Source organism: Galeopterus variegatus, unplaced genomic scaffold, assembly GCF_000696425.1.
Source record: "Galeopterus variegatus unplaced genomic scaffold, G_variegatus-3.0.2 Scaffold2452, whole genome shotgun sequence".
NCBI classification, from domain to species: Eukaryota; Metazoa; Chordata; class Mammalia; order Dermoptera; family Cynocephalidae; genus Galeopterus; species Galeopterus variegatus.
Window position 1 is genome coordinate 388,453 of NW_007728563.1, and position 15,722 is coordinate 404,174.

General features: G+C 41.1%; 2 protein-coding genes across 2 annotated transcripts in view; one reads left to right on the top strand and one right to left on the bottom strand.

The window, feature by feature from the left end:
* The window catches only part of MED17 (mediator complex subunit 17), a 22,128-nt gene extending 16,669 nt beyond the window's left edge, over window positions 1–5,459 (top strand). The window contains exons 10-12 of the mRNA XM_008581761.1: window positions 1,512–1,629; window positions 3,676–3,835; window positions 4,862–5,459. Coding sequence (XP_008579983.1) covers window positions 1,512–1,629; window positions 3,676–3,835; window positions 4,862–5,073 — 490 coding nt within the window. The 3' untranslated portion in view covers window positions 5,074–5,459. The remainder of the gene's footprint in view (window positions 1–1,511; window positions 1,630–3,675; window positions 3,836–4,861) is intronic.
* A 5,926-nt stretch (window positions 5,460–11,385) lies between these two features.
* Window positions 11,386–15,415, bottom strand: VSTM5 (V-set and transmembrane domain containing 5). The gene is made up of 4 exons (XM_008581762.1): window positions 15,319–15,415; window positions 14,109–14,435; window positions 13,875–14,015; window positions 11,386–13,742 (listed from the first exon to the last, which is right to left on the bottom strand). Exons 1-4 carry the CDS (start codon window positions 15,413–15,415, stop codon window positions 13,699–13,701), a joined length of 609 nt encoding a protein of 202 aa, XP_008579984.1. The 3' UTR covers window positions 11,386–13,698.
* Between the last annotated feature and the right edge of the window lie 307 nt (window positions 15,416–15,722).

The following is a 15,722-nucleotide window of genomic DNA, read 5'->3' on the forward strand; positions in this document are numbered from 1 at the left end:
TTTTTTTTTTTTTTTTTGTCTTTTTTTTTTTTTACTGACCGGTAATGGGATCGCAACCCTCGGTGTTGCGCCTGCACCACGCTCAGCCAGTGAGCGGGAACCAGTCACCACATGGGATCCGAACCCCTGGCAGGAGCGCTGCCATGCTCCCAAGCGGCGCACTCTCCAGTGCGCCACCGGGCCGGCCCATGTACCAAGACTTTTTAATGCATCTTCTATTGATGAACTTTTTTGTTGGGTGCCAGCAAAATAATTTGTACATGTGCAACTATATCTGTTTATAAGATAAAGCTCTAAAAGTATAATCGTTGGGTAAAAAGATAAGGACATTTGTATTTTTGATTACTATTACCAAATTGTTCTTCAGAGTGGTTGCCTCAAGTATGTTCCTATAAGAATTCCTATCCCTGTTTACACCCTTGTTTACAAAAAAGAATTTAAAAAATTTCGTTAGATTTATAAGTCTTTTATCTAAAATTTTAATTCATCAAAATGACAATTTTAGGAAGACAGTTGCCAAAAATTCTTTATTCCCAAATATAAAACAAAGAAACAAGAGGTACTGTCAGTTGTAGAAAGGCATAATGCTGTTTTTTTCTGCATACGCTCAACTAGATTATTTGATTGAGGGATTTTGAGTTTCTTGAACATGTTATCCGCTAAAATTTTCTGAGTTGTTTTGGAGTAGTGTAGTGATCTGCATGTTATTTATTGGTTATTTTATGAGTTTGTTTGGCCTAACCCAAGTAGAGGGTACCTATTCTGATTTTTTTGCTGATTATTTCAGGAGGAGAGGGTAAAGAGTTAACAAAACCTTTTCCCTTTGTGTATGAGAATTTGACCTTTGGTTAACTTTAGCTATAATTCCTTGGAAACCTGAAAAGAAAGATGTCGTCTATATTATTAGGCACCATTGCTTGTAGTAAAAGTAATTCCAAATTGATAAAATGCATCTGAACTGGGAGGAATTTTAAATAACCTGATGGGGATGCCTTTGGACTTCCCTGGATGGGATGGCTTTTAAAACTGGGCTGTCCCTTGTGGGGACCTGGAAAACGTAACGTGTCTGTGGAGTTGTTAGAGAAGCCTGTGGCTCCTTTGGGTAATGAGGTTTTTAAGTCAGGGCAGGTCCCACATATACCCAGCATGGATCTTGTCTTGTTGCAACAAGGGTATATTGCTGCTATGTAGACAGCTGCATGTCCTGCTGCTAGGACTTCCATAGAAGAAGAGCATTTGATATTGGCATGCTGGCAAGCTGAGTTTCCTCTCCTATATCCTTTTGAGTAGACTGGTGCTCCTGTGGCCTATGGTAGTGTGGGGTGAATCAGTTTAGTTGAACCTAAGAAGAACCCACCTTTTCCCCCATGGATGTTGGTTTAGGTTAGAACTCTCAGTTGCTTTCTTTTTCTTTGATGTTAAGGCTTAATGTTGGATAATTTTTAATATTTAATTAATTAATGTAAGATAATTTTGAACACTTCTGATTTTTAGTATGTATGTCTATAAAGGTCCATTCAGCTGCAATTGAATATTGGAGTTGAGCAGATCCGAGTTGTACACAGAGATGGAAGAGTAATTACACTGTCTTATCAGGAGCAAGAGCTACAGGATTTTCTTCTGTCTCAGGTAATAGTTTCAGACTACAAGTCTTAAGTCCATTCTTCTCATAATTGCTTAAAGAACAAATTGGATGAGACGTAAAGTGTAGTAAATTATATAAGAAGAAAACCATTTTCTTTTGCCATTTTATTTAATTTCTAATGCACATTTTGCAACCCGTTGGTTAATTGAAGGTGTTAGAGTGCCACCTTGTAACACCAAGGTTGAGGATTTAGATTCCTGTACTGGCCAGATACCCACCCCCCACTCCCCAGCAAAAAAGTGCTGATAAACTATCCTAGATTTGTTTCCACTTGATTCGTGTTTAAGATGAAGGACCAGTTCTGAGACTAGTAAGTTTTTTTGTTTCTCATGTTTTCCAACGTTTACACCCTCTCTAGGACAACATGAGAGTGGAGAAGTATTAACTCAAGAAAACTAGAGAAAAGGAGAACAGATATAAAACTATAATAACAATCATCCATAATAATAAGTGGCATATTTTAATCTTAAGCCCTAAGAAAGAATTCCTTATATTAAGAGGCAGTATAGAAAATGCTGAGTTCTAGTCCCAGCTCTACCACAAACTTGCTTCGTGATTCTGGATAAATTTATACCACTTTCTGTCCTCATCTGTAAAATAAGAACATTATTTTTCTACCTTCTATATGGAGTTGTGATGATCTAGTGTAATACTGAATTATGGGAGAAAGGGTGGGTTTTTGAAATGCTAATATAAGATACTATTTTTTCACATAAAATTAAAAAAAAAAAAACTTAGCACTCTTCATCCTAGAAGCAATACTACTACTACTACTACTACTACTACTACTACTAATATTAATAATAATGATGCTTCTTTGGTGCCAAGTAAATAAAATGTATTTGTGAGGTATGGTGGCTCTTGGCTGATTACACTCAAAATGGCTTTGGTAAGTTTAAGCACACACACAAAAATGTGTTGGAACGCTGTTGGGTGGCTCCCAGAATCAATGGGAAGTCTAGAGAGCAAAGTTTGCAAATGGATAGGGATCAAAAGAAGCTAGATGATGAGAACTGCAGCCAGGAGAGTGGCACTGTTGCTGTCCTGGCACTACTGCCTTCACCACTGGTGGCAGAATGTATTTAGTCAGGGTCTTAACAAGAAATCAGAGGCACACTCAGGATAATTTCAGAAGGGTCTTTTTACTAAGGATCTATATACAAAAGTGTGGGTGTAGGAAAGCCACCAGGGATAGTGTGGTAACTAGCTGCTAATAGTACCAGGCCCCAGGGGCTTAGAAGTCACCAATCCTAGGCCACGGTGAAGGGGAGGGAAAGGTTATAGGCCCTGTAAAGGGGAGAGTTATGTAGAACGGCCATCTTGAGAAGAACTTGCCTTTTGTCAAGAGATACTACCAGCTTAGACAACTTCACGGGAAGGGTTTAAGGAGAATGAATACCCTTACCTCACTCTGTTCCTACTGGCTCCCTTGCATGGCTCCCATTATCTGAATCCAACCTGAAACCAGAGGACATAAGAAGCTATTGATGTTACCATATGGGTCAGCCTTCCAGGGCAGAGAGAGTAAGGTGGAGAGTGCATTTGAAGTGGATTTGAGGGGGAAGATACTCAGCACATCTGCTATGTTTAATGTTGCTTCACATTAAGTGGTCCAGGCAGGAGTCTCCACTTGGCCAAGTTCAGGTCATGTGCCTGTGCTGAAGCTGCTAGTGGATAGGAGAAGCGAGTACCAGGCAACTTTAGCTTCTGCGGTGGAAGATGGGGTCTATTCCCTTCCCCTAATAGTCACACAGAGGTGGATTTTTCAAACACAAGATAGAGTTGCTGTGCTAGTGGATAGGAGAAGCGAGTACCAGGCAACTTTAGCTTCTGCGGTGGAAGATGGGGTCTGTTCCCTTCCCCTAATAGTCACACAGAGGTGGATTTTTCAAACACAAGATAGAGTTGCTGTGCCAGGCAGCAAAAACCCCAACAAAAGTTTATGATAATTATGTCAAATAAATCATTATGTCAAATTTACTGTACATATTTGTGCTGATTGTCAATCAAGTTCCCTTTTTCATTCACAGATGTCACAGCATCAGGTGCATGCAGTTCAGCAGCTAGCCAAGGTTATGGGCTGGCAGGTACTAAGCTTCAGTAATCATGTGGGACTTGGGCCCATAGAGAGCATTGGCAATGCCTCCGCCATAACAGTGGCCTCCCCAAGTGGTGACTATGCCATTTCAGGTACTTTCTGCTGCTTTGAATGAGAAGGGACCACTGGGAGTTTGGCTTTAACATTTAGCTTTAATAATTAGATATATGTAATAGTAACTTATCTCTGCAATGAGTGAAGTAATGTATTTATGCTGAGCATTTATCTGATCATAGCTATTATTCAGAGTAAGAAATATTCTCTTTTTAGTAGTTATAGCTTGGCAGCACATTTTCCTAGGTGATAGTCTGGAAAGTGTCATTGTTACTCTTGCAGTTCCAAACCTTTAATGGATAAAAGCTTTTTAAAAACGTACTGCTGCAAATGTGGGAAGAATAATGTCTAATCCTAAAAATAGCAAAGGGATGATGGAACATGGAGGAGAAGTATTTTGTTAAGCACCCCCTCTGAGCAGGCGCTTTAATAGGCACTCACGTGTACATTTTATCTGGGTTAAGTGTAGGTTTGGAGGGCTGACGGTTTTAGTGTGGTCTTTTATTCTAATACCTATTCTCAGTACTTTGTATTTTCCCACAGGATCACAGCTTGTGAATCTGCAAGCTTGGTTATTGCTGGGTCTTTATTGCTAGGAATTTCAAGATATTCTTTTCTTCTCTCTTGAGTAGTAGTTAAAGCCTCATTAAAACCTGAAGTTCTTAATTCAGAATAATTTTCCTTTAACCCTCCCAGTCCTAATTCTGATTGGTTCAGTTTTATTGTATATTAGGTATATATTAACCAATTCATTGAATAATTGAATTATCAAATGAATGTATTTAAAAAAAAGTAGGTCCATATAATTTTCCTAAGCCAAGATTTATTTTGCCTAATTTTTATAGTACAAACAGTAATTCATGAATGCTTATTCCAGCCTGGTATATATAAATAGTAAAATTTTTTGAGCATATTGAAGCTGAAAAGCACTTTTTAACAAGAATGTTTAAATTGGAGGACAGGTAAGGCTTTTGTATTCACATTAGAACAGAGTTGTGGGGTTTAAGCTTGTTATTTTCTAGTTTGGAAAAGGAATGTATTGATATTTTGGTTTTTCTCCACAGTTCGTAACGGACCTGAAAGTGGCAGCAAGATTTTGGTTCAATTTCCTCGTAACCAATGTAAAGACCTTCCAAAAAGTGATGTTTTACAAGATAGCAAATGGAGTCATCTTCGTGGACCATTCAAAGAAGTTCAGTGGAGTAAAATGGAGGGTCGAAACTTTGTTTATAAAATGGAGCTGCTTATGTCTGCACTTAGCCCTTGTCTACTATGATTTTTTTTCCCAGAACAATTTCTAAGTTTTTTCCAGATAATTTTCCAGAAACTTAGATTTGAGATGTTTGGAAACCAGCTATAAGCACAGGAAAGAGAAATCTTCTAAGGGAGTGTTGATTTAAAAAAATAATAATTAGCAAATGTTTACGTAGCATTTTAAAACCTTTCACTTTATAAGTGACAAGTGTTTGAAATGCAGAATTTTATGTATAGTTGTAGGGCATACAGTATGGAGAGATGTAAAATAATACACTTTTTATGCAGTTAACTTGAAAATGTTACTGACTTAAGGTTTCGATTTGCTTTTAAAAATATTCCTTCTGTAATGTTGACATAAAATAAAGTGTGTGGTTAAAAATATCCACATACTTTCTGAACTCGTAACAATCCAAGTGAATTGTGTCTTTAATTGATTTGTCTCATTCCACTGTTTCTTAAAGAGATCACTTAAGATGCTCTTATGACCCAGCTTTAATACAGGAATTCACTTATGTGGAATGAGTTCAGGCCCTTTCCCTGAATGTAACAAATTACATGCCAGCAGAATTGTATCCTTCATTCAATACTAGAGCTATTAGGGCTGGCCGGTTAGCTCACTTGGTTAGAGTGTGGTGCTGATAACACTAAGGTCAAGGGTTCCAATCCTCTTACTGGCCAGCCGCCAAAAAAAAAAAAAAAAAAAATACTAGGGCTATTAAAGTGTGCTCCTGTATTCGTAAATGAAGTTCCTCATCTTTCAGTTGTATGACTGGGTCTAACCTAAACAGGTAGTTTAAGAACTTCCTCAGAAAGGACAGCCGAAGGCACAGAAGAAGGCAGATTGTACCTTTAGGGCTTTCTTCTGTCTTTATAGTCAGTTCTCCCACTCAGTGGTTGCACAGCCTCCACCCAGTGGCCCTGGATTGCTTCTTCCTATTAAAGTCTTTTCCATTAGCTCTCTGCTTTTTTGAAGAGAAAAAAACTAATGGATTAATGGATTGCCTTTTCCAAGGAGATGTTTACCCTTCTTGGAAATAGTATCCCAATCCTAAAATGTTCCTGAGAAGTTCCCATTAGTAAGAAATATATTTAGGCTTATGGGCCTTTTGGTACCACTGAAAATAATGTCACATAGGTAGGATTTTAAGTAAGCCTTTCAATTTTTACAACAGATACTCTGCTTTTATAATTTATAAGATGATTATGTGTAGTAATTTAAAAAATTATTTGTATTTCTCTACCTTTTTTTATTTAAAAGATAAGTGGAACTTTTAGGCCGTGATATAGCAACCTTGTGCTTTTGTTTTCTTTATTTTCCTAATGATCAAGATACTGCATCTTTCTGCCCATGGAAATTAAAATAATTGGTATGAATCTGCAGTTAGTTATTTGAAAATCTCTAGCGCTTCAATGGTGGTTCAGAAAATTTGCCTTGACTAGTAGGCTAATCTGTATGGCTCTACTCAAATAAGTTTTTTATGTGATTTCAACTAGTTAAGTGAGTCTCAAACTTTCACGAAAGGGCCAGTTTCTATAAGATACAAACTAAAAGGCCTCTTTTATCTGATTATAATAGACATAAAGTTGTCAAATATAAAGATTTCTGAATGCTTTACTTTCTCTTTCTTTGCTTAACTTGTTATGAACCAGTAACAGTTCATGGACCAGGACCGCACGTTTTGTAGAATGAATGAGAATATATGTGTACATAACTACCTGTTTACATCACCATCTTAGTAGAGTGGGATAACTTAAGTAATGATCTTCATATGTCTTCCTTTCCCCATTCACTTGTCACTGTTTAGTGAATAGCCATTACCCACATAAGGAATTGTAGAAACTAAAGCAGATGTGGGGAAAATTGCAGTTTAGGTGCTATACCAGCAACTCTTGTGTCTTGTGATTATTTACATTTTCCAGTTTAATGTTTTGACCTGAATGACCTGGAGTTGGATGTGCTGTGGAACTTGGGAGACAGGCTGGAGAAAACCAATTAGTCCCTCAACAAGTGTTTCACAGGTTGGCAAAAAGAGCTGTGTTTGGACGTTTCTTCTTACTGGCTAGCTGTATGAGCTTGACAAGGTTATCCTCCATACCTGTTTCCTTTTATAGATGGTCCCCTACTAACGATGGTTCGACTTATGATTTTTCGACTTTACAATGGTGTGAAAGCAATATGCTTTCTGTAGAAACTACTTTGAGTACCCATGCAACCGTCCTGTTTTTCACTTTCAGAACAGTATTCAATAAATTGCATGAGATACTCAACACTTTATTATAAAACAGGCTTTGTGCTAGATGATTTTGCCCAACTGTAGGCTAATGTAAGTGTTCTGAGCACATTTAAGGCAGGCTAGGCTGAGCTATGATGTTTGGTAGGCTGGATATATTAACTGCATTTTCAACTCGTGATACTTAATGATGGGTATGTTACGACTTAAAGCCATCGTAAATTGAGGAGCATCTGTATGTACAGTCATGCACTGCATAACATTTCTGTCAACCGCAGACCAAATATACAGTAGTGGTCTTGTAAGATTATAATGGTTATCCCATAGAGGCCTAGGTGTGTGGTAGACTATACCATCTAAGTTTGTGTAAGTACAGTCTATGATGTTCACACAATGAAATCCCTGTTGTTAAGTGACATGACTGTAAATGGGAACGTGAAAGGTGGTTCAGAGGTTTCGAAGGTTGGAAATGGATGTTAAATTCTAAGGTGCTATACAAATATGAAGCGTTAAGCAACTGTTATTGTAAGAGTCAAGCCAATTAGAAGTTGGAAAAAGTTGAGATACCAGCTTTATGTATCATTAGGAGAAAGTGCTTCGAAATGTCTTGTATTCATATTTATAGATGTTTTGTATATGGTGAAGACAGTGCTTTTGTGGCTGTGAAGATTTTGTTTTCTTACAGTTACCTTTCAAAGCCACGCTCTGTGGTCTTCCTCTCTCCACACTCTCTGCCTTTATCTTCAGTTTGTTCAGTTCCACTTCTCCATTCCTGTTCCTCCTTGATGGCTTACATACCTGGGGCTAGAGTCTCTTCAAATCTTTAGGGTAACTCTTTCCCAAGCCTTATTGACATAAAGGTAGTTCACAACTGAGAAACCCTATGTCTCTTTGACATAGCACTAAGATACAATTATACTCAGAAGTCAGTGACCACAGCTTTGACATTGTTTTTAAGTTTACTGTTTCATAACTGCAAGTTTATGTCTAGAAATTTATCCTACAGAAATACTTAACAAAGCACAGATTTATAAAAGATCATTGGATAAAGATTTATTGAGGAGGTCTCTTTGTAAAAGGGAAAAATTGAGACCAATCTAAATGTCCTTCAATAAGAAAATGGCTAACTTGATTATACAACAGGATCCCCAGGTACAGGTGCTCGTTTCTACTTCTCTAAAACTAGAGCTCAGATGGCCTCAGAGTTTTTTTGCTCCCTATATTCTGATTCCCCTTGCTTAAGAACCAAAAAACTTGCATGTTAAATTGTCTTCATAAGCTAAAAGTTAGCTCAGTTGGTTAGAGCATGGTCCTGATAACACCAAGGTCCAGGGCTTGATCCCTGTACCAGCCAGGCACAAAAATCAAAAACAAAACTGCCTTTCTGAGTCTCTTATATGCAAATAATTGTTGTAGTAGAGCAGACTGTATTTGACTTAAACTTTATAGATGAGTGAGAGTTTTGAGATACAAAGGTAACATGCAATCTGGAAAACTCCCTGATGATTTAGTGACTATGCCAAGGGGAGGCTGGTGACAGAATCTCCTTTTTCACCCAAATCTATCCATGACGTCTCTTTTAACTTTCTTTACAAGTGGTCCCAATCTGAGCCTCTTGGGAACCAAAGAGGTAGTAATGGAGAGCTATCAGCGATCTGTGTCTGGTATTTGAAAAAGCCTAATGGAAATCATACATTTACCTTCTCAAACTTCACCATCAAATTTCTTTGCAATACACCATCAAATCAAAGTGAAACCCCTCATTATCTCTTGTTGATGAGGAATTCTGATTAGGACTTATGTGTTGTTGATGAATAAATATAGGAAACAATTATTTAATAGGTTCACTTGGCTTAGAAGGAGAAAATCTTTTCTAAACATGAGGTACCTGAGGGAAAAATATTTTTAGGGACAGAACTGCCTGAACAACCACTGGTCTGTTACATCAAAGGAATTTAACCTACCTGTGTGCACTTTATAAGACCAAATCTAAAGCTTAAACTAGACATACTTTACACTAGTAATACCTTCTCTCCCACCCTTCTTCACTCCCACCCTATTCACTCTTCAACAAACTTTACATAAAACCTGTTAAACATTGACTCTGAATTCCCTGAAAGAGGAAGAGATTTATAGGAGACAGAGCTGAATGTATTAGTTAACATCTTGATTGAAGAAACTAGTCTGATGTAATAGAAAGTTTGCCCAAGATTTTTATTTGTGTATACAGCATTTGAAATAAAAAGCAGTTTTTCAGTGGACAAACAATTATAATGTATCCATGCTATGGACTGTATATTGTGCAGGAAAGAAGAATGAAATTTAGGTAGAACGAAATAGGTACAGACACGAAATAATGCCAAAGACACAGTAAGAGAAAACAGGCAAGTTTTCAGGTAATATGTATAATAGAATCCCACTTAACTGAAAATAGGTTAAATATGTATATTGTGGTGTATATGTAGACAGATATGTTCATATATGCATAAGCAAGTCTAGAGGGATATACACCAAATTTTAACTATTGTTCTCTCTGGGAAGTAGGATTGAAAAAGGAGGGAGAACTTTTACTTTATAAATAAACTTCAGTATCATTTGAATTTTGAACGTTCATATATGCATAAGCAAGTCTAGAGGGATATACACCAAATTTAACTATTGTTCTCTCTGGGAAGTAGAATTGAAAAAGGAGGGAGAACTTTTACTTTATAAATAAACTTCAGTATCATTTGAATTTTGAAGAAGGATTTATCACTTTTGTAGTTAGACTAAACCAAAACCACCCACCTAATTTTTATTTATTTATTTATTTATTTTTATTTCCTTTTTGTCTTTTTTCGTGACCAGCAACGGATCACAACCCTCAGTGTCGCGCCCGTACCGGACTGGGACCGGCAACGGGATCGCAACCCTCGGTGTTGCCCCTGCACCTCGCTCAGCCAGTGAGCGGCCGGTCTGTATGTGGGATCCAAACCCTCGGTGGGAGCGCCGCCGCACTTCCCAAGCGGTGCACTGTAGCAGTGCGCCACCGGGCCGGCCCCACCCACCTAATTTTTAAAAGGCAGTGGAAATAGTGGCGTAGGCAACCATGTTCTCCTCAAGGATTGGAAAAGCTGGCCACAGGGAGGGATGGATTCGGTGTGCAGAGCCACCCGCACTGGCAGCCCACACCATTCATTAGCAGGAATTAAGTTGCTGATAGATGTGCTCATAATAACCATGGGGGTTTGCTGTGCTTTCAATAAACTATAGGTGTCTCTGATGCTTCCCAAGAAAGCAGGGGGGTTTCCGTTTTCCCCAGTATCCCCTCTGATGTCAAGAAGACTGCATATGAGTCATATCCCTGGGGGTTCACCTTATCACGTGTTTCCTCTTTGGTCATGGTTACATCTCCAGCATTCTATTCTGCCACCTCTTTTTGGCCCATTTGTTACACTTATGTAGCCCTTCTGAACTGCACCCTCTCTAGGGCTTGTCTCTGCATCCTTGCACTAGGCAAGACATACTGATGACTTTATCTCTCCCTGCCTGTGCTCCTCACCTTTGTGTGGTATTGCTTTACTAAATTAGAGTAAACGTGAAGTGCGCTCAGCTATTTAGCATCTTATGTGGACCTCAGAGGATGTGGGTTGTTTCAGTTCTCCTGGCATACCCAGAACACCATGAAATGAGAAAGTACAATATATACCTTTTTGGGTTCTTAGATCATAATCTCTGAGCATACCTTCTGTTGACAAAGCATGTATGTTTTGTACGGCATCTTTTGCACCCTTGAACTAGGCAGTACAGTTGTCACATGCTAGTTTCAGCCCTTTCCAGAAGCAAAAAAGGACTGCATTACAATTAATCTGGAAGTACAAATTTCAAATTAGTCTTCTGGCTACAATACAGGGGAGAAAGGTACTGCTAATAAGGTGGTTTTCTGAAGTGCTAAAATATGTTTACTGTTACAACAATGTGATTAGTTCCATTGTCGTTTAAAATATTTGCCAGTCCTGTGCCTGTGGTTGAGAGTTTTATTTATGCCCAGTACTGACTGGAAACATCACCCAGAGCCTTCAAGTACTTGGCAGCAATGCGCTCACACAAAGGACCAGGGCTTTAGTTTCATGTTTTATTTCATTCGTTCCTTAAAACACTTTTTTTCACAGTTTGAAACATAACGTATAGTTTAATATTTATACTGGCCAATCTCTATGATTTAATGTTTTTCAAAAAATAGACAAAATCCTCAGGCTCTGCAATCAAAACATTTCCACAGGAATGTTCAGGATGGGGGAAACTATTTAAAAGTGCAAAATAAACCCTTTTTCAAAGAAATAGAAAGATGATAGAATAACCTTTCATGAGATTTTTGGGGGACAATTTAATGTACATCTTAGTTTGCCTATGGAGGCCTCTCACTGGTTATTCTTTTCTGTTTCTCCTTTTATTATGAAGATGACCACCCCTGACTTCTGACAATCTGGCAGGGAAAGTTCTGAAAAGCAGGTGGTATAAAAGGACACACATGCTGCAGCAGCTGCCCAACTCCAAACTGGTTTCCTGTTGATGGACTTTCTGTATGAAAGAGGAGAAAGAAATAGATTATCCTTGATCCCCTTTTTTCTCAGGTACTTCTCACCCCATTTCTCCATGGCACTGGAAACTGTCCTGGCACAGGTCCTCGTTCTTCTGTCTGCTGCATGGGGAAAGTGCACAGATGTGCATGTTTACACGCGTGTTTACAGGAGGTAGCCTGAGGGTGAGTACCTTCTATGTGTCAGGTGCTAGAGCTACAATCAGTCGTGCACAACAGCTGCTCTGCTTTCTGAATCAAATAGTGCCTTCGGAGCCCTTTTCTGTATCACTGACAGTCCCTGTGTGAATATTCCAACAGACCCCTTCCTGTAGCTCTGGATTCATTCCTTAGGGAAAGGACTCTAATTTCCCCAGGAAACTCCTTACCTGCCACATGGGAAGTAGAAAAGTAGGTTCCCCACTGGGAACCTAAAAGGAGGGAGAAGAGAAAGGAATGGTCTAGCACTTCACCTTTGCATGGATGAATTTGTAGCTGAGGGCTGAGAACATAGCTAATGACCTCGGCTTCCCCCATAATTGGAATGGTACCTTCAATCAATCAGTAGCTTTGAATACTGGAGAGAGAAAAGAAAGTGGAAAATAAACTCATGCCTCCTTTTAGAGATTGCCAAAAAAAGTTGGGAGGGAGAAACTTTCAGGTAAACATGGTGACCAACAGCCTGAGAGAATAAGGTCCAAGGCCAGCTGTGGTCTGGTCCCCAATCTCACACCTGGAGCCCCAGTCCCCCAAAAGCATGTTATCGATTTCCAATACTCAGTATAGTGCTTCCCAGTTTAGCTTTCCAGATCCTTGAAGAATTCTCATGCTTTTAAATTGCTCAGAGAGCTCTATGTCTACTGTAGGTTTCTCTGAATACCCTGACTATGAGGTAGGTGAGGGCCACGTGTTTCTCAGCCCAGGCAGAAGACAGCAAGGGCCTGACTTGAAATATGAAGTATTAGTGACTCAGAGGGACAGATCCGAAGCCCAAGATTACTGATTTTCCAGTCGTACCACCAATGTGCAGGCTCAGCTTTCATAAAAGTGGCATTATCCAGCTTGTCAGGAGGCCAGATGCTGCCCACAGTGGACATGAGCTACTGTCTTTTCCTCACACTGGCCTGTTTGGGCCTAGGAGGAAAAATCCAATTAAAGTTGGAACAAAGGAGGAAGAGAAGGATAATTTTCTCCCAGTTTGTTGTATCCAAAGCTGGTCCCTCAGGAGTGCATTGAGTCCGCTCTCTAAAGCTCCAAGCCACAGGGCCTCACCTTGGAGCAACTCACTACAGTACAGCAACATCCCCCCACTCTCTCCACCTCTGCTTCTGCAGCAGTAGATTGTTTAAAGCCTCAGGGTTTGCCACAATAGCTCTCACAGCAGTGCTTGTTGAATATGGGATAGGAGGTTGGAGGGAACGGCAGTTTGCTGAGCAGACAGGAGTACAAAAGCACAGAGAGCATGTTCCAGTGCCAGCTGCACGTCAGCCTGGAGATACTCTGGCCTCTGATGCAGACTCCTCCAACAGGCCATCCCCCAGCCAGAGACAGTGTCTTGAGTGAGAAGCCAGCTCTGTTGGTCACGGGTCAGCTGGGCCCTGAAGCTGCAGCCAAGCAAAGCTCTTGGTTCGAGCCTCAGTCACTCTTCTCAAATTTAGAGCAAGTCCTAGAACTGACTTTGTCTAATCCACAGTCTTCAACTCCATGCAATCAATTTTGTTAACTTCTGCCTGACCCATCAGGAATGGGTTGCTGCGGCAGGACCACAGGAGGCTGGAGCGTGGACTGGCTGTGTTTGTTCCTTTGTTGGAAAATGTTTTCCTCGAGGTAGGAATGTAACTGGGCCCAACCTTGGCTAACACTCAACATCCTGCAGCTCAATCTCCACAGTTGTGCTTTCTGAAAAGCAAAAGACAAGTCAATGAGTTGAAAATCAGCCATACAGTGCTTTCTTGGTGAGAGAACAAGCTGACACACGCCACTTCTGTCCTCAAAACCATGAATAGGTTATCACAAGGCCTAGAGTGTTACCTTTGAGTTTGTGTCTTCTTTTCCTCTGGAATTTGTACGCACACTTATTACAAACCCACATGAGGCTGATTAACACTGCGGCCACAGCAGCGAGAAAAGCAAGGAAGACAGCGACAAAGTGCAGGTCTTCATACAGGATCTCTATGGGGTGGGGGGAGGGGAAGACAACGCCTCTTTTAATATCATGGAAGGGGCATGTTCGGTGGGACGCCCGAGACCCTGGGGCTGTCTTACCAGACACGTGCAGCACGATGGTGCCAAACTGGCTGCTCCCCAGGCGCTCCGTGACGGTGATGACGTAGTAGCCGGAGTCCCTCACGCCCACGCTGAAGAGCTGGAGGGAGCCGTTGTCGAAGGTGCAGACTCTGTCCCTGTGGCTCTGCGAGATGTTGGCCTGAGCCCCTGGTGTCCACTCCACGATCTTCTGCACTCCCCAGTTGGACGTATATGTCCATTCGATGGTGGGCACCCCGAGGCAGGAATACTCAACCGAGAGCAGGATGTCTTCTTCCACGGTGGCATTGATGGTGGACTGCGGGATGTACAGTGACACACCCTGACCTGCAGGGGAGAGTGATACACGTTGGGCACCCTTATATGAACATCTATTGAAATGAACTTACAAAATCCACTAATTTGTTTCACAAATGTATTGAGTGCCTATCACATGCCAGGCATCGTTCAAGGTTCAGGTGCTGACGCTACGACGGTGAACAAGACACAAGGTTCCCTGGAGCTTACATTCTGTAAGGGAGACATACCGGGGGTAAATAAGCAGATGAGTTCATTTTAGATAAGGACAGGTGCTTTGGAGATACTAAAATAGGGTAATAGTGACCAGTGGGGGTGGAGGTGTACACAACATTAGATCGGATGGTCAGGAGGAGGAGGAGGAAGAGACAGCCCTGTGAAGACATAGGGGAAGAGCATTTTAGGCAGAGGGAACAGCAAATGCAAAGCCTGTGAGGGGAGAATGAGCATGAGGGAGGCGGCCTGTGTGCCGGAATGCAGTGAGCAATGGGGAGGGTTTAGGAGATGAGGTTGGAGAGCTGGCCAGGAGCCAAGTCATGATGTCCGGTACTCAAGGGGGTGAGCAGCCAGTGAGGGGAGAATGAGCATGAGGGAGGCGGCCTGTGTGCCGGAATGCAGTGAGCAATGGGGACGGTTTAGGAGATGAGGTTGGAGAGCTGGCCAGGAGCCAAGTCATGATGTCCGGTACTCAAGGGGGTGAGCAGCCACAGGAGGGCTCAGACAGGAGGGTGACAACAGTGCTGTGGAGAATGTAATGGGGGTAAGAGGGGCAAGAGTGGAAGCAGGAGGAGCATCGGGTGGCTGCTGCAGGAGGCTAGCTAAGAGATGGTGGTGGCAGCCTTGGAGATTAGTGAAGAGTGGTCTGATTAGGATGGGCACTTGGAGGTAGGGAGGATGGAACATGCTGACCAACTGGATGTGGATGTGGGGGTGGGTGAGGCAAAGGCAGCAAGTCGAGGTTTCTGCTTAGTTGTGGATGAACGGTAGTGCCACTGGCTGAGACCATCCATCCATCCATCCATCCATCCATCCATCCATCCAGCTGAGACCATCCATCCATCCATCCATCCATCCGTCCGTCCGTCTGTACATATATTACACTGGTACCATGCATCAACTGCTTTACATTCATCATCTCATTAAAACTTCACATAACCCACTGCAATTCTACCAAGGATTTACATATAAGAAACCTCAGGCTCAACAGGACTAAATAGCAAATTCACTCTGCAGGGCTGAGATTCTCCAAAGCTCACATATTTAATCTCTATTCTCAAATCAAAGGTCAGTGGTCAGCAGTGGGGGGCACAGAAAGTA

Bases quoted from the DNA above. Each gene is read 5' to 3' on its own strand.
- VSTM5 (XM_008581762.1), bottom strand. From the start codon at position 15,415: ATGGATGGTCTCAGCCAGTGGCACTACCGTTCATCCACAACTAAGCAG. The intron at 14,016-14,108 runs GTAAGACAGCCC...CCCACCCCATAG, and splicing joins CATCGTGCTGCACGTGTCTG to AGATCCTGTATGAAGACCTG. The intron at 13,743-13,874 runs GTAACACTCTAG...TTTGCTTTTCAG, and splicing joins AAGAAGACACAAACTCAAAG to AAAGCACAACTGTGGAGATT.